This window comes from Caloenas nicobarica, chromosome 22 (genome assembly GCF_036013445.1).
Source record: "Caloenas nicobarica isolate bCalNic1 chromosome 22, bCalNic1.hap1, whole genome shotgun sequence".
In the NCBI taxonomy this organism is placed as follows: domain Eukaryota; kingdom Metazoa; phylum Chordata; class Aves; order Columbiformes; family Columbidae; genus Caloenas; species Caloenas nicobarica.
The window spans coordinates 4782786-4800738 of NC_088266.1; the positions used below are offsets into that span (position 1 = coordinate 4782786).

The 17953-nt window shown below is 42.0% G+C and overlaps 1 protein-coding gene across 3 annotated transcripts in view; it reads left to right on the forward strand.

Annotated features, from left to right (window-relative positions):
* Positions 1-17953, forward strand: part of RERE (arginine-glutamic acid dipeptide repeats) — a 169361-nt gene that overhangs the window by 55962 nt on the left and 95446 nt on the right. For all 3 annotated transcript variants that reach the window (XM_065649830.1, XM_065649832.1, XM_065649831.1), the window contains exon 3: positions 7416-7486. In XM_065649830.1, coding sequence (XP_065505902.1) covers positions 7416-7486 — 71 coding nt within the window. The remainder of the gene's footprint in view (positions 1-7415; positions 7487-17953) is intronic.

The window sequence follows — 17953 nt, forward strand, 5'->3', positions numbered from 1 at the left end:
GTGGAACCAGCACAGGGTGGCACAAGGTGAAACGCTCCTGCGGGGAGAGCTGCGTGTTCTGGGCCTTCCCAGCTTCCCAAACAGCTCTGGAGCAGCTGACACGAGAGCCTCTTTGTCCGACGTGTTTTCAGATGCGTACGAGGCTGGAAGAAGAGGTGGAGAGTGTTAGATATGGAGAGTGCAATTTGATATTGTGCAGGGAAAGAGGCCGAATGAGCTCTGTGTGGATCTTGCAACCTCTGGCCTAGTGTAAGAAAAAGGAGGAATGTGTCTCTTTGCCGTTTTGAGATGTTTTTGGGCAATCGCTGTTTGGGACAGCTATTGGACTTTTTGGTTTAGTTGCTTTTTTTTAAGGTATGGAAAATCACGGTCACTAGTATGGAAGTGGGATATTTCTACTGCAAAATATAAATTGAGTGCTAACTTTTCTGCATGTGTAGGTTGATGTCGTTTCCAAGTGTTGTTAGATTTCTGTCCCTGAGTGCAGTTTAGGAGGCATCATAACCCCATAAACTATTATCTGGACAGGCATCGGAGAAGGAGAGAGAGACAGAATTTACAGGTTGGGTGCTCTGTTGTGAAATATTGCTGCTCAGTTGTCACCAAATGTACCAAAGTGAGATCTTACATGCTTTTCACTTTGATACATTCTGTGATTATAGTGTACGTGGCCATTTCTCCAAGGGAGCACTTCATAAGCTATGAAATAGTTTGCAGCCTTCGGTGGCTGAGATTTGAAGCCTTGAGGTGTTGGGATATTGCGCTATCGCAATGAGAAAATCACAGGAGGTGGTGGGTCCTGTTTTCTGTGACCCTGCAGACCTGACCTTCGGTGTCTGTCCCGCGGAACGGGGCCAGTGCAGTTCCGGTCACAGCCGAACCAGAGTTATATTTACCTAAGATGTAGTTGGACTGAGATTTCTTCTAGCCTGGATTAGTAGGTCAGTCTTCAAACATGTCAGGAGGGTTAATAAAACGCATAAAAGCATCGCAGAAGGATTTTTTTGAAGTTGCTTGAAGTCTGTAGAGAACTGTTTCCACGTGCAGATGAAACGTGTGTTATTGTTTTGTAGTATTGCTTATAACAACAGTTGTCATTAGTTTTTATTCTCGGCGTTTTAGATTTTTATAAAAAGTGTGGTTTATAGAGATCAGGTGAGTAGGTGAACAATTCGAAGTGTAGAAAAATAAGGTTACATAGCAGCATACATTGACTGCTTCGCTGCATGTTACTAATTTTCTGTATATGCGCTGTTAGCATAAGCAGAAAACATCAGCCAAACTGGGGGGGAAGATGCATTTCCAGAGTTGGTATTTACTCTTGAGTGTGTGTGACCAGCTGCTGGGCTTGACAGATGGAGCCTTAAGTGCGGATCAAGGGTGATCTGGCAAATGGATCCTCTGGCTTTGTTTGGCTTTTGTGTATAAATCATGAAGAGCAATGGGGAGGTGACTGTCCCCAAGGGCTGGGGGGTACCTGGTGCTGGGGACATCCTCAGCCCGGGGGGCTCTAATGGGGAGGTTTTCTTGTCCTCTTTGTCAGTATGTGAAATTGCGATAGTGTTTTCATAGCAGATGAATTGTGTGAGTGGAGAATTCTAGATAAGACTTTCTAAGATTATTGTTAATACTTGGTCTGCAAGTCATCCCTCTGTGCTCGTCAAAACACAGTCACTAACGAAAGGAGATGTGTTAATCCTACCATCGGCTGCCATAATCAAGAGTTCCGAAAAGGAACATGGATTATGTGAACTTTGTGAACATATGCTGTGTACTAAATGAACTTTATAACATCTTGTAATGCAAAATAAAAATACCTTGTAAAGCTGTGGTGCTTTGGAGCTGTTACAGGGTGGATGTTACATGAACCTTTATTGACGTGATTTTTTGTGTGTGTGACTACAACAGCTATAGGTGAAAACTTGTAATTTTAACTGTGAAACACAGATACGAGCAGTTTTGCAGACTGTGTTAGGGAGTTGTTTTTGCAGAGGATGAATGTAGAAGGATTGTGACCGAAGCAAAAAGTGATATTTAAGGGGAATGTAGCGTGCCATTACGAAATTAGGCAAATGGAAATTTTCAAATAAAAACACAGTGAGTGGGAAGCAGCTGTGGAAAACCTGGACTGAGGGGAAGGAATTGCTTGAAATAGTGGTTTTTAAGGAGGGGAAGTGAAGTTTGTGGCTGCAGTAACTGTTCATGGCCTGTCCTCAATTTACTCCAATTAAAATAGTTTGAACTTCTAGTGTCATTTCTAAATGTGTGTCCACAAAGAGCTATTGAAATGCATCCAGTTGAGGTTTGAGGGACAGGTGGCTACGTAGGCATATGTAAAATATCTGTGAGAAGAGCTGGGAGCAAACATTGCACCTCCAGCAGAAGTTTGTGACCTTAAAGGGTCAGAAAAGACTGTTTGAAATGGCATGTGTGCAGTAAAGCTGATCTCTTGCTAAAGAGGGAGCTCTTAGATAAACTGGTTGCTTAATTAGTTTTTAGTGGCCTGCACTCTTATTCCCGCCCTTCCTCCCTTTTCATGTATTTAATTGAGAAAGAAAAACAATTGTCAGACAGGAAGATACCCTAGTGCGAGTTAGAGGCTGAGCATCTACAGTATCTTTGCGTTCATTGTGGCATTTTTGGGTAATGCTGCTTTCTGTAAGAAAATATTTGCCTTGTATCAAAATCATTAACAAAGTATGTCTGAATGCGTCTTGGAAAAGAACAACCGTATAGTGTTGTGGACATGCATGAAAAGTGCAGAAAAATAATTGGTGTGGGAAATCATGTCGCTGGGTGCCCGAACTGCAGAGCAGTTGCTTTGATAAAATTGGGAACTGCAGACTACAATTAGCTGCCATTAATTTTGTTGAATAGAAATATGTTCCATTTATTGTACAATCAGGAGCCCAGGCTCGAATGAGTTTAAATAGATGAAATCTAAATTACACTGACAGTCCATTAAACAGCAGCAAAACCCCTTAAAGAAAATGGATTCGCTATGATACCAGTTTATAATAAAATCATTTGCCAAAGAAGAGCTGTAGTCCGGGCAGCAGGAACACTCCTGCGCGTCTCCGCTGAAGGCAGTAAATTGGTCGAACCATTTATTGCAGAACAGGGCGATGTTTTCTGACAAGGCGCCAGCAGCGGGGCTGGAAATGTGCTCAGCGGGGAGCGGGGCTGGAAGATCAGACCAGCAATTTGTTTGTTGTCAGCCGTACGGGGGGGAGAGGCGACCGCGGAGCTCCCTACCTGTCACTGGTCATCTTCTTCCACTTAAAACCATGTGGTTGTCATTCCCAGCGCGTTCCTCCCTGCGCTTCTGTGTTTGTTACTAAATGGTCACGCCAAATGTTGCTGTAGTTAGAGCTGTTTCCATTACTGACCTTTGTTTTCAAGGGTCTGGGGATATTCTTGTATTCGTAATACAGGCAAATTTAGATTTCAACATTTAGAATTCATGGAATGTTGCAGATATTTTTCTTTGAAAGGTACCATTTGGTTATTAATGATGTGTAACTGCTAATATCGTGTTCCTAATTGTATTTAAGTGTGTTCTGGATGGTGGTGGTGAAGGATTGTGGCATTTCAGTACCCGAGACACTGCAATGAAGAGCCCTGCTGGTCCCACTTGTTTGGCTCCGTCAGAGTTATTTTTGGAAAACAATTCCGAATTGCCTGATGATGCTTCTTCACTGCTTGGCAGAGGCCACCAGGACAACCAAGCTTTTGAATTTTAAGACACCAGAACGGAGGAATGGAAATATCCTTTAGCTCTGGGATATAAACATCCTTTAATTCTGGGATGTAAACATCCCTTATTTGCCTATCCCACAACTTGTTTTCAGGGCTGGTTTTTAAATTTTTTTTGCAGTTTCTTGCATCCACCCTACACATTTCTATTGTGTGTGACTGAGAGTATTGGGATCAGTGTTGTCTCTGGGTTAGAAGCGGTGGATGTGGAACAGGGATGTCCACATTTGCTGTGGGAATAAGTGTATCTGGAGTGTGACTTTTAGCAGACGGATGGTTGAATATACAGCTGGTGTTACTGCTGATTACATGAGCCTGATGGTTCGTGTGGTTGGTTGTAACAAGGTTGATGCGTGAGCTATTAAAACTTGGGGTCCGGTGAGCTCCCCCAAGTTGTACCGAAGTTGTTAAGAGTGCTTTTTTTTAATTTGCACATCTAGCATATAATTTTTAAGGACCTCTAACTCCAATACAGAATATCTAAAGGAAAGCAAAACGAGGGAAAGAACGCACAATCCAGTAAGGCGCTGGGATGTCAGAACTGGGCAATGTGTGTCTGCAGGGATTCTAGTTACAGCTCCTGCGGACTCTGAGCTTGTGACTGGTGAGATATGACGGCAGCGGGATGGAGACAATTCCTTGACAACGGCTTTCAAGGACCATCTTTCCTGTGGAGCTGTGCTGAGCCTCAGGCTTCGGTTCTTTGATGATGCAAGTGTGGACTCATTAGCGTAGACATGAAAGGATTCTAATTGTGAAGACGGTTACTACACAAAATGCAGCATTCAGGCTGGGAACGGTTCGTGTGTTCGGGGAAGTGAAGTGGTTGGTGTGGTGGTTTGTTGTTGTTGTGTTTTGGTTTTTTTTTTTTTTTTTCTTCCCCAAAAGATCCGTAAGTCCATATATTGAAGCTCCAGTTTTAAAAACAGCTTTTAGTGTGCGAATATTAATGTAACCGTTCAGAACTAGGACACATCTGGTGAATATCACAAGCCCAAAGGCATAATGACTCTGTACCATGTGTCGTAGAAATACTTCATCTCCAGTGGGACGTTTTACACGAAATAGGAAAGCAAGCGAATGTGCTCATGGTTGAGAACAGGCAGTGAATCCCACTAGCTGTGCAGGGAACTTAAAACGTTCTTTATTTTTTTTTTTTTTTTGTGGGCATAAGTTTTATCTACGCAGGTGTGTTGCATTGGAAAAATGGCACACGGTTTCTCTTTGCTTGGATCCACATCGAAGCTGTTCTTCAAAATAATTTGTGTTTTGTGTTTCTGGTAAATCAAAGTAACGGTTCTTCATGGTGAGTTTTGAGTGGCTGATGCGAATGCATCTGTAAATGTTCTCCTTTTGACATTTTTTTCCTGCTTCTAGCATTTGTGACTTTGCTTTGCACCTGAATTAACTTGGTTTTTTTTTTTTATCTGTATGGCCTCTATTGCTTTGGAGACACCTTAACTGGATGTCATGGTTGGTTTGTCTTGGCCGGCAGCCAGCGGGGCCTCACTTAATGCAATACAGTGGGGAGGCAGCATGTTTGCTGTATCCAAAAGGATGCCAGATTCTTTTGTGTCAACCATTTCAGAGGGATGCTGAGGTGTTTATTCTGTGTGCTGTCTGGTAGCATTCAGAAAATGACGCTCGTGAAACTGAGATATTAAGAAAAAAATTATCTTGGAAGTTGTGGCGTTGCCTGTATCTGAAATCTGGTGCCTTTTTATACAAATTCCCCAGTGAATCCTGAAAAACTTCCTGCAAATGAGAGATGGAACGTCATGTGAATGGATGATACCGAGCAGTTGGTTTGAGTGAGTTGATGGTTCTTAAAATGAGATTAGCCGAGGAAGTCTGGGAAAACAAAATGGTGCAGCAATGCTTTGATACGCTTAAATTGCTGTAGGTTCTGAATAAACTGGAGTAAATCCTACTGCATCAGTACAGGGAGGCAGAGAGGATGCGTTTGACGCAAGGCGGGTCAGATGCTTTCCCCCTGGCTTTAGCGTTTCTGGGGGATTTTCAGCATTTTGTATGAAATTGCTATATAAGCATGAGTTACAAGTCAGATAGATTCCTGTTCTTCTGGTGTTGATGGTTGATGATATACACGCTATTTCAAGTTTTTACAACGCACACGTGCGTGCTGTCGCAGCAGCCGCTGCTCTCCTAGCTGGGAAATACACAATTGAAATTGGCTCTTTGGAAAAGGCAAGTTGTACTTGACGTGAACGGATGTAATTCTTCTTGATTTCACAGAGATACTGGAGGTTGTTTTATAAAACTGTTGATCGTTATTTTCTTACTAAAAAAAAGAAAAAAAACCCCAAGATTTTAGTGCATGTTACGTACATGAAACATACGTAGCCTGGCTACTTAGCAGAGTTTGCTGTGATACCATCATCATTAAGGTAAATCACTACACTTAGTAAATACTTGCCGAGCACTAGAATTTTTGAAAGTTTGTCCTCCTGACCGTGTCTCCTCCTCTGCTCTGATGCTCTTTGGTGGGAAGGATTCATAATAAATCCAGCATGCGAGTTAACTTTTTCTTTTAAATTAATCTTTGAGTTGCCTCTCAGTGGTGAGAGGATTCCTGCGTACAGGTTGGGTTTCCTTTTTTCTTTCAGTAAGAAGGTGTTTTATGGCGAAGAACAGTGACGATGCATCCTCAGGAATGTTCTTTATGCTCTTTGTGGAGCAAAAGAACTAGAAAATGTCTTGGAAAACTTTCAGATTTTACAAGATGTGAAGCAGGGTATTAGTTGTGTTTTGAAAGATGTCTTAGGAAACTCTAAGACTTTGGAATTTTTCTCTAGAAATATAAATAGGTTCATGGAAAATGAGGAGTAGAATAGCTGGTGTTCTTTGTCTTCGGTCTTTTAAATAGCAGTTACCGACTTGAATACAAAAGGAGAACACAAGGGCCTTTAAATAGTTGTTTGGCTTTGGGAGTAGCATCGTTACCTTGGAGCAAACTGTGTGCCAGTTTTCTCATTTCGAAGGTCATTATCCTTCATCAGGCACTCCTTTCCCAGCCTCGCTGCAACTGTATTCTGAGGTGCTGCTTTTGTTGTGGTTATTGCCAAGACTGTTTTTAAAACGAGGGATCTTCTTTATCAACCACCTTGTAGAGTCCAGTTGTCAAAGGCAAGCAAAAATAATGACTCGGTTCTGTCATGTCAAATGTAATTGGAGAAAGCCCAGTCCTTCCCCGAGGTAAATCTGATTTAGTTTGCTGCATTTCATCTATGATTGGTTGCCTTGGTTTTCTTCACAATTAGAAGAGAAAATATGTTAGTGCAGGTTCGTAATAGCAAAAGATCTGATTAGTTTCCTGTTTGATTTTGATCTGGTTCATAGAGTGTGACCTGGTCATTTTTATGAACTGAATTCAGAACGGTCTTATGACTTCCTTTTGTTTTTCTAGCAAAATGTCTATTTGAATCACGGGTAATTTTTATGCAGTGAATTCCTTTATTTATCATAAAACATCTAGTTTCTATTTTTAGGTAAGACTCGGAATAAATTACATGTTATGCAAATGAAATGGTGGCTCTTTCTAAGCTTAAGCTGTTTTTTTAATTTATCCTGGTTTTATGTTCTTTCTTGGCGGTACAGAAGTTAATTTCCATTATTTTAAAATCTTGTTTTTTTTAAAGATTGCGTATATATTGAAAGTCGCCGGCCGAATACCCCGTATTTCATCTGCAGCATTCAAGACTTCAAACTGGTAAGGAAAACTTTCACATCTCCTCCTTTTCCCTGCCCCGTTCTCCAGAGAGGTGACAACATTTCTGAGTCTGTATCTCTTCCCGTAGCTCCTTCTGATTAAATCTTTAATTTCTGCAATAGCTGTTTTGCTATGAGGCAGCGCTGTCTCCTTGGTTTAGACTGAGTTAGCTGGGCTGTAGAGTTCAAATTGTGGTCTGTGTCATTATATGGTTTGGTAACCCACAGAAATATTAACGTGGAGTTGAGCGTTTTTGGGAAATCGTGGCTCAGTAAGTGAAGTTTTTCCTGGGAAGCGCAATTTGGCTGTGCCTTTCCTTGTAGCTTTCTATGGCGCAGCTGTGGAAATGGAAACCCGGGGGCTGGTTCGTGGTGGCCTCTTATCTCGGCTCATCGTTGAACTGACAGTTGAGGATGCAAAGAGACACCCTATGACGAGTCTATACTGACGTGGAAAACCAGAAAATAACATTAAAAATGAACACTTTAGGGGCCTGGGCAAGAACAAATTAGTTGGAGTTGTGGTTTGCCCCTTTGTATCTGAATTTTTGAGGTTAAAAGGTTAAACGTTGCAGTGCTTTGGGTGCTGTCAGCAGGTGTTTGGCAAAGGTGACTGTCGCTGCTGATCATCTTGCTCTTGTTGGTTTATGGAAGTTCTGAATATGTAAAAAACTGTCCCACTTATCAAGGTATCGTCTGCAGACATAGATCACCCACCATCTTTTGCTATCAGAATGTATCTTCCTTTTCTAAGCTTTCTTACGCAAGTCTTCCATTTTACGTCTTACAAGCTGATGTTTTAGAGACCACAGCGGAGGAGAACGTGTGGACTTTCTTCACCGTTGATGTCTGTGGTGGTGCTTGGCACTTGTACGTGTTCTCTTCCTCCTTTCTTTCCTTTTATTTTTTTTTTTAAGGAGCTGTTGGATTTGTAGTTAACAGGTTCTAGTGACGGGTTAAGCCACATTATCAGGTGCTTTTGTGTCTGACTGGAATTACAATGGGATAGTTGCCATTCTGGACAATAAATTCCTGCTGCGTTGCATTAATTGCTTCCCTTGTCAGCACTGGTCTTGTACAACACATTAAAGCTGTTTGCTAAACTGTCCTGCTTTGTCTTTACCGCTTCTGTGGGACTGGATTCCTTCAAGCTTTCTGGGGTTCATGTAAATAACTTTGTGGAATTGAGAAGCAAAGTACGATTAACCATGTTGTGTCTTAGAGAAACTGTCGGCAAGAAGTGGCACTATCAGTAATTGTCGTGTCCTTTCTGGTCTGCTGTGGCTTCAGTACATCCATAACATGGGTTTCAGTGGAAGATTAATGTCATCTTTGAAAATAATTTCCACTAGCGTGTTGATAGTCTGATGTGTTATTGGGGAGAGAATTAAATAACACCAGCACCGGAGGTGGGACAGGAGTCCTGCTCCGTTGTTGAGCATCACACTGTCCATTCCTGCGGCTGAGAAACCGCTTGGAAATAGCGTCAAATTGAGACCTGCAGGAGCCTCGTGGAACTCGCTGGGGATAAAGGTGCTGGCAGGAGGGACGTCACCTGTTCCGTGATTCCTTGTCCTTTTCTGCTCTGTAGTGCCAGCCCTGGGTGTGGAAAACCAGACTTGCTATTGAGCATCGACTTGGTGTAAAGCGCTTTGGACTTGGAGAAGGAAAACGCACGTTGGGTTCCTGGGCAGACTTCACGGGCTTTGCTGTGCCTAATTCTGTGTGATACTTAGAGGGAGCTGTGTTAATCTAACTGAGCTGAGGATCCCACTCCAGCCCATATGTCTGTCTGTAGATTTGTTAGCTGGTGTGTGTTTGGTTTTTTTTTTTAAGTTTTTATTTTTTAAAATTTTTTTTTAAAAGTTTCAATACACAAGGACACCCAGGAAAGTTTGGAGATGATGAAACAAGCTGTCTGTTAGTTTTAAATATGAATGTTTCTCACCGTTCCTTTCTCCCATAACCAGCTGTGATTACAAGTGGTAACTTCCATTTGTTGGGGAGATAACGTTTCACTTTTTCTCATTAATGATATATGTATAGAATATTTGTAGTGAGAAATTAATCAGGGATAATTTTTTCCTTCTTTAAAAGCTGTAAAAGTTGCTCGTCTTTAAACTTGAGTTAGTGCAAATGGGAGGAGGGTTTTTTCCTGGTGCTGGTCTGGTGAATGGGAATGGAAGATGCTTCTGTAGCTTGTGGCAGCTGAAGTTCCCTGAGGTTTTGCTGCAATGGCATGTTCTGGTTGTAGAACCAGAGACTGAGACTAATTTTAACGGTGAATTTTAAAGAAACTACTCACATTCACTTTTTTTCGTTGTTCAGAATGATATGTGGTATGAAAGGTACCACAGGGGGGGAAAAAGCTATTGTGTGTCTTTAAGGAAATTTAAATTGGTGTTTATTTTTTTCAGTGGAAGATGCCCCAGCAGGTACAAATACCCACGCTTTTACTTTACCTTACCACAAAATGACGATGGATGGGAAAAACACCTTCCAAACAGATGCAGTTCTTTTCCGCTGTAGTAGTATTTTTAGAATCCGAGGAAATTCAGTGCTCGTTTAGGACCCAAGCAAAGGGCTGGCAATGGAGAGTGAGGCGACATTGAGTATTTTTAATGCGCAGTGTCTTGTGTCCCCTCGGTTATTTTGGCTGCACGCCGAGACCTGAGCGCTGGGTTCCAAAGCAGCTGCCCCTCGTGGGAGCTGCTGAGGTTCCAGACTTGGTAAGATCTCAGATGGGTGAGGGAAGGGTTAACAGGGAAAACACGCAGATAGTTTTCTCTCAGTTTTTCAACAAATTAGAAGCGCAGTATTGTTCCAATTTCTCTGTTGAATCAGATGCTTCCTCAGTAGTTCCAGGCAGCAGTGTGAGAACCGTTCCAGGTATATTGCAGTTTACGTGGCTGAATATAGGAATTCTATTAATCAAATCTGCTTTCTGGAGAAATAGTGATGAGTTAAGTATTTCTAACTTGAACAATGGTGTTAAAAGTAGTTATTTCTTCTACAGAGGGGTCAGTTTAGAAGAATAGCCAAAGGAGCCAAGTTTAGACAAGGTTCTCAGGGACACGGTTTAGTGCTAGAGTCAGGTTATGGTTGGACTCCATGATCCTGGGGTCTCTTCCAACTGAAATGATTCTATGATTCTGTTACACCACTAAAAAAAGTCAAGAATTTAGCTGCACTTTCTGTAGTAGCCACTAACTAGGGTTTGTTAAATTGGCAGTAAGTTTTAGTTAAGACATTAATTTCGACCAACGTTCTCTTTGTGTTCTTTCTGTTTCTTAAATTCTCTAGAATTGATTACCAGGATCTATCAGACACTTTGATAGAGACGCACAGGGATCTTTTTCCTGGTGCTGGATGGTCCTTTGACAAACATCTCACCCGTGCGCGTTTTTCAGGTGTTCTGTAGGAACTCCATCAATCTTCAGGCATTCAGCAGGATTCAGCATAAAGGTCATTTTGTTGATGGTTCTTTAAAGGCAAAAATGAAAATGCTGCCAAGCCCGCTGTAGCTTGATCTGAACCAGATCTAGTTGGCAAAGCTTCCGCTGTGCAGATCTATTAAATTCCATAGAGATCTATTAAATTCCAGATCTAATACAGCACAATAATAGAGCTGCCTGGTAAAAAAAAATTACAGGTTTCTAAATAGTGTCATTATGCTAACATTTTTACTATACCAGATGTCTTTACTAATAGATTTTTTTTGTTGTTAATTTAGCTTTTATTAAGATAGCAGAGATTGCAATGTAATTTAAGTTTCTCCCTGGAAATATTCAGCTATACATTTAGTGCAGATATTGTCCACTGATGACAACAGAACTCTCAAGTGCTAAGACTGTGTGCATTTGGATTTAGAAACCTGAGTTTACTTTTTTTTTTACTAGAAAGCTTGATTTCTGCAACAGTAGATAATAACCTGGTAGTTAACCCATTGTTGTTGAAGAGAAGGGGCAGGAATTTGTGCAGAAGAACTGAAAGGTAGGAATGGGAAATGTTTCCTATGAATGTTGCTTAGAAAAGGATTTTTTTTTCCAGCTGCCTACAGAGCCAAGTTGCTTAAATGCAAATGCCATGGCACTGGGGCAGATGTGTTCCCCAAAGCAAGAAGATGTGTGGTGCTTACAGTGCTTATTTTTCCTCCCCTTATTGAAAATGGGGGAGTGGTGGGTCATGCAAAAGGATGGAATATGCCAGAAATGCTTTCCTCGTTCGCTTCACCGGTTTTGAATTATCGAACTTAATACGTGTTAAAACTGAACTTGCTGTACCCTATCAGAGGAGTGTAAGATAGTTGTCTGTACTAAAGAAAAAGAAACAAAAAACTCAAACAAATTTACTAATTTTTTTTTTTTTCCCTCTTCTGATTGGGTTATTTTGTTCTGTTTGTGACCCGGATCATCTTTTTAACCTCTCTTCGGTGCTAATTCATTTTGCTCTGGATTAATACTATCCTCTTTCAGGACTCAAGGCCAGATTATCCTTAAGGACTTTGATTAGGAACAAACGGTGGTGAAGCAACGCGGAAATCTGTCCCTGCTTGATTGCTTTCCATGTTTTTGTTGGTCATCGGTTCTTTCTCTTTCCCTGGGGTACTAAATACCAATTACTCTGGTAAATGTTCTCCCTCCTTCCAAGCAGGGCAGCTGAACAAGTGGTTGGGTTTAAGTGGGAAATCTGGATTATTCAAGGTTATGATGAGCTTTGGAGCAACTTTTTGGACCTTGTTTTGCTCCTTTGGAAACACTTCTTCACCCATTTGTTTTAAGCCTGTGTTATCCACCTTATTATGTCAGCTGCTTTATATTTTTTTTGATAAGAAACAGCAAAATACTATTGGGAAGCTGGAATATGTGGATAAAACTTAGAAAAGGGCATCATAATGTGGCTTTAATAGTTCATTGACGTAATTTGACTGAACTCTAAGAAGGGAGAAAATGGTGTTTGGTAGAGTAGTAAAACTGGGATCCATTAGCATTTAATTCCGGGTTTATTTCCTGTTTAATTTTTTCTTTCGGAACAGTCTTACAGCTTGGGGTTTAAATTACGTGGGCAAGTCAATAAACTGGAAGCAGTTAATGCTTAGGTGCGTGTTTTTATCTTTCCCACATAAGTTTTTCTGACTAGTATTTCTTCCTGTGAGAAACCGCTCAGGTTTCATTCCAGCCAGCCCTCCATCCCCCCCCCAAACCAAAACAAGTCCTTTTTCTCTCATTTTTTAATGGAAGAATGCTGTGTTTTGAAAATGCAAGTTCTCACTCGATTTCTTTTTTGGATCCACCATTTGAAGGAACAGATTTGGATTCTCATCAGGCTGAGGATATAGCTTCATAGCTCTAGTCTTTTTATTAAATAATAGTATTTTGTGGGTTTTTTATTGTAGGTTAAAGCTTGACAGATTCTCTGCATTATAATCAGTGTCTTATAAACAGTGAAGTTTTTCTTTCTTTATGGTTAAGTCCTAAAATTCGGTCCTTTATCTTAATTAAAATGCTGATTATGATTACTTCCAGATGATGAAAATACACAATTAAAACTTAGGTGACTGACTCGTATGAGGAAAATCCAGTTAATGTGCCGAAATGTGGTTACTATGCATCTGAAACCAAGGCAATTCCAACTTCTGGGTCGAGAGGGGAATAACGAGGCGTCCAAAATGCAAGAGGAAGTGGAACTATTGGCTGAGAAGTTTATGGTGTTTTTCCTCTGCAATAACAAGTAGAGGTGAAGTGATAGGTTAAATAAACAAGAACAGTAACAGCAAAACCAAAGGGCAATAACTGCCAGGGAAAAGAAACACAGAGCTGCTGGTAATAACAGGATATCTCTGACTGTGGCACAAGTGAATTTATACAAATACATCCTGCAAACCTGCCCTCTAATCCTGTCATTTAAACCGAATTTCCAGCGTCTGATAAGTCCAAATTTCCTTTTCAGGGTTTTCCTTTTTTCCAGAGACAGAACCCACCAGCAAACAGATTTCTGCTTTACTGATTGATCCTATTTTGCCTTAATTCGATGTTGCGTTTAAAATGCTAATAGGCTCCGCTTTGATGCTCAGATTCCGGCTTCCAACCAGAAGAGCGGCGGATTTGCCGTGCGAAAGCAAACGTGAATAATCGCCGCGCCGTTGCCCTTTGTGTGTTTACGGGCTGGCGGCATCGGCATCGGCGCGTTCTCCTTGAAGCCTGAGCGGAATGGAGCTCACAGCTGGATTGCCCCAGGGCCTTGTAACAATTTACAGTCTGGATGGAGAGGCAGAAGCGCATAAAAAGACAGTTGTGAAATGCCGCCAGTGCCCTGTAATAGAAAATCTGCGTACGGTGACCTTGTCTGCGTGGGCCTGGGGGATCGTTTTGCTTTGATCCAAAAGATTAAAAAAGAAAGGGAAAATATCGCATCTCACCTGGAGTAAAGAGGAAAAACGAAAAGGGATCCGTTGTTCTAAATTATGCAGTATGTGCTTCCTCTCTGCTACGTTCTTCCTGCGGATGGCCTTGCATTTTAGCAAACATGTTAAAATGATATCTGTTATTCTCTGCACTTTCATGGGAGCTGGTGTTTTTGAATGCAAATATCTAGGCGAGGTTTCTGTAGCCACAAGCGTTTCTGTATTTAAAAGCCTCTTTCTGTTTGCAGATGAATTGCTGTTCTGTTCCTGAACTGCAGCTGAATTAATTTGTGGATAATTTTTCCTGGCCAGTCGTGAAGGCAGCATGACCTTTCCTTTTTGGTGTGGAAAAAATGCTGATTAATATAGATTCTTACTTCTCCGGATTCATCTCCCTTTCTGCAGCCAATAAAGGGCCGGAAGGTTTTCTTTCTACTAAAAACCTCTGCTAGAACTGTCCCACCATGGCTCAGTCCAGTTTGCTGTTAAGAACAGACTTGCCAATAAGAGAGAAACGAATGAGACATTTGAAGGAGCACTGAATTATTTAAAATAAAAAATTTAGCCTGCAAATGAGGTTGGCTTTGATGTCTAATGTGGAGCAGATTGCGAAGCTGCTGTGCTGACGATGGGGCACGTGTGGGGCGGGAGATGAGGATGAAAATGTGGATCCAGGGGCTTTGGCGGCAGCGGCGAGGAGTGATGGAGAATCAGAGGTGACAGTTTAGGGATTGCATGGCAGGAGCTGCACAGTGATTAAATTCAGCGGTGCTGTCATTGAGCCGTAAGGCTGAAGATAACATTCTCTCCCTGTGCTGGAAACAAGAATCAATACAAACTCCTTGACAGGGGCTAAATTATTAAATAGAGCCTTTCTTACAATGTTTCATTATCTGGGATTTACCTCAGCTGGTGATTTGTCAGCAGTGCAGGGAGATACGCTGGGCATTTTGTATTAAAATCACTCCAGATGCATATGAATCCATTTCGATAATTCCATTCTTTTTTTACGGTGTTCCTCCATGGATTTTTTTTTTTTCTTTTGCCCAGATGATACTTCGGATTTTCACACAAATATTAAGCTTTGGTACAGAATAGGGTTAGGTCTTGTCACATACACTCTTTTTGTAGGAACAGCCTGTTCTTGAAGTGCTGAGTTGATTTCTTTGTGTGTTAAATTAGCGAGGCGTTTGCAACGGTGAGTGTTCAGAACTGAAGAGGTAGGAGGCTGCCGCCGTCAATTTATGGGTATTGGAATTTCACTGAACTCGGTTGAAAAATATAGCAACATTCTTTTTATTTTGTTGTATATCTTCTGAACGCGGGAGCAGAAACCATCCATTCTGGAGTAGCTAAACCAGCATATTTTGTATTCCCAAAGAGCACAGGGTTGTGTGAAGACATATTTAGACCTGGTTGATGGCGCCAGAGAAGGGAAGTGAAGAGTGTTTAGCATTTTTATGGCTGTTTCTGGTTTTGTTTTTTCCCGAGTAGCTTTGACAGTGTAATGCACCAGTGCAACTAAACCAATTCATACAGAGCTACAGCGTTTTGTCACAATTACATCATTGTTTTTTGGAAGGGGAGAGAACATTCATATTTGGGGGTTTAAAACAGGTAGTAGCACTGTTAAGAATAAGGATTAAACAGCTGGAAGTTGAGACTATTTGTATTTTGGGGCTCAACTCCAGCTCTTCTTCCCTATGGCCTAGATCTTTACAATTGAAATCCAGGCCTTAGAACGTGGTGGGGGGCGGGGGAAATAAAAATGGAAAGCACACGTAATTCGCAGTGGTTTTTTCCATGTGATTGCCCTGTTTGGTTTGACACCAGCGGGCATTCGGAAGCGCTGGCGAGATGCTCGGCCGCGTGCGTGACCGCGGTCCCTACGCGCTCCAAACCAGAACGTGGCCGGCAGGGCCTTAATGGGAGCTGATGATGCTTGTCAGGCTGCTTTAAATCAGAAAATTGCTCTCGTTCGTTGTAAAGCTGTTTTGTTTTGGAAATCCGCTTCTGTATGAAATGGGAAAGGGAATTCTAAGAGCCACAGGGTGGCAAAAATAGGACTGAATGTGAAATCCCGTGCTATCGTGTTGTGTGTGGTTTTTTTTTTCTAATTTTATAAAAAGGAAAGCTGGAAGCGCAATTGATATGAATCCCGTTAATATCACTCCCCATCTGACTTTGAGCCAAAGATGAAAACAGATACTGAGCAAACAGGGAAAAACAAGAATGTAGCGTTCATGCTTGTGGAGTATAATTGGGATCGCGCTTCCCATACTGTGTTATCAAGAGGGACATGTGGGTAGTAATTTGTGCATGAGAACACATTTAATAGCAAGGGCTTGATTTTTAGATACAGGAACCACAGAGTTTAGCTTCCTGCTCTATATTTGACTTGCCCATATTTTTAGGGTTTTTTAGTCACTTCATAGTGTAATCTTCAGCACCTTTTGCCTCTATTTTTTCCTTTTTCTGCTGTCTTTTTTCCTCCCACTTACGGAAAGCAAACCAGCTACACCTGGTGTTGAGATAATTGGCTGCTAAATAAATTGGGAGTTGTCAATTTGAAAATATGGAGAAAAAAGGTTTTTATTTTAGCTTTTAGGGGAGGGGAAAAGTATTGGATGGTACATTAGCTGCTTTAAATGTAGCAAGAGCAAATGGAGTTAGAATAAATTTAGCCATGTCCTCTAGTGTTGAATAGTGAGGGCATCTGTCATGTTTAATAATGCTCCTGACCTTTAGGATTATTGAAGTTGAAATTTTCTCTCTGGTCATTTGGGGGTACTTGAGCTCTGTCAGATTCCTTGTGTCTGCGCCAAGTCTCCAAAGATATGTTGTTATACTTTGTAAGCTGGTGAAAATAATTCATTAAAGAAATTTGTTTTCCTGCTTTCAAAATGATTTTCCTTAAGGAATGTGAAACGTCACTGTGGTCACTGAATTTCAGCGTGTCCCAGCCCTCACCATTGGCTTGCTGGGAAAGGGCAACCTCACCGATGGGCTTCATGTGGCTCCTCGAGGTCTGATAAAGCTCTTGTGAAAATCAAATGTTCGGTGTAGCATGTGGAGGTGTGGGACACGATAAACATCCCACCCCTGGCACAACGTGACATCCGTGCTGGGCCTGAGCTCAGCCGCACGAGCATCTTGCCAAATGTGTAAGTCCCGTCTGGATGCTTAAAAACAGAACGTGGGCAGAAAAGAATGATGCGTCTGTAAAATAGACGCCTTTGATTTTTGTAGCTGCGTCGGAGGGAGTGCAGTTGGGTTGTTAGCGGAGTTGAGTGAGGGAGAACACTGCTGAGAGTGCCCAGCCGCGGTTTCCATCGCGAGCGCTGTGCAATCGCGGTGCGTGGCTGGAGGTGGAAATGTCTGCAGCGCGGGTGGAGGAATCTCTGCACCCGCGTCTGTGTAGAGATGGGAGTGGGTTCAGAAACCGCTGTTCCTCCTTCCCTGCCCTGCGTTGAGTTGCTTGGACTCTTCTCTCCCTGTTTCCATACTATTTCAGTACTTGGGGACGTTTAAGGTTATTGACACATTCATCTTCAGTTACAAAAGCTTCCCTTACAACTATTTCTTACCTTTCTGTCGTGCTCAAGCAGGTAGCAATTGTTTTTATCCGTAAAGGTCAGCCATTGTTCCTGTTTACAATGAAGTACTGGATAATGTGACAGATGTTGGGCAGCTGGTGCGTGTTCCGAAATGTCATTTTTTGTCACTGCTGGGGTGCTGTTTCCATGCACCACCCCAGTCTTGCTGTGGGATCGTCGTGTAGAGCAAGTGCGTTCTGCAAGGCAGGTGACGATTTGGTGTGTCTTTGGCCAGAACACCGCACTGGGTGAGGATGTGTTGATTTTGTACGAATTAAAACACACCAGGAAAGGCGGCTGTTCTAGCGGGCTGCTGGGGAGAGGTGCGGAACCGCCGGCACGGGGAGGGGAAAACAGGACAGGTGCTCTTTGAATACCTGGAACGCGTTTGTTTGAGCGGCAGGAAAAGCAACATCTCCCTTTTTATATATCAGACACCGATGGAGCCACTTTAGAAAATGCTCCGAGT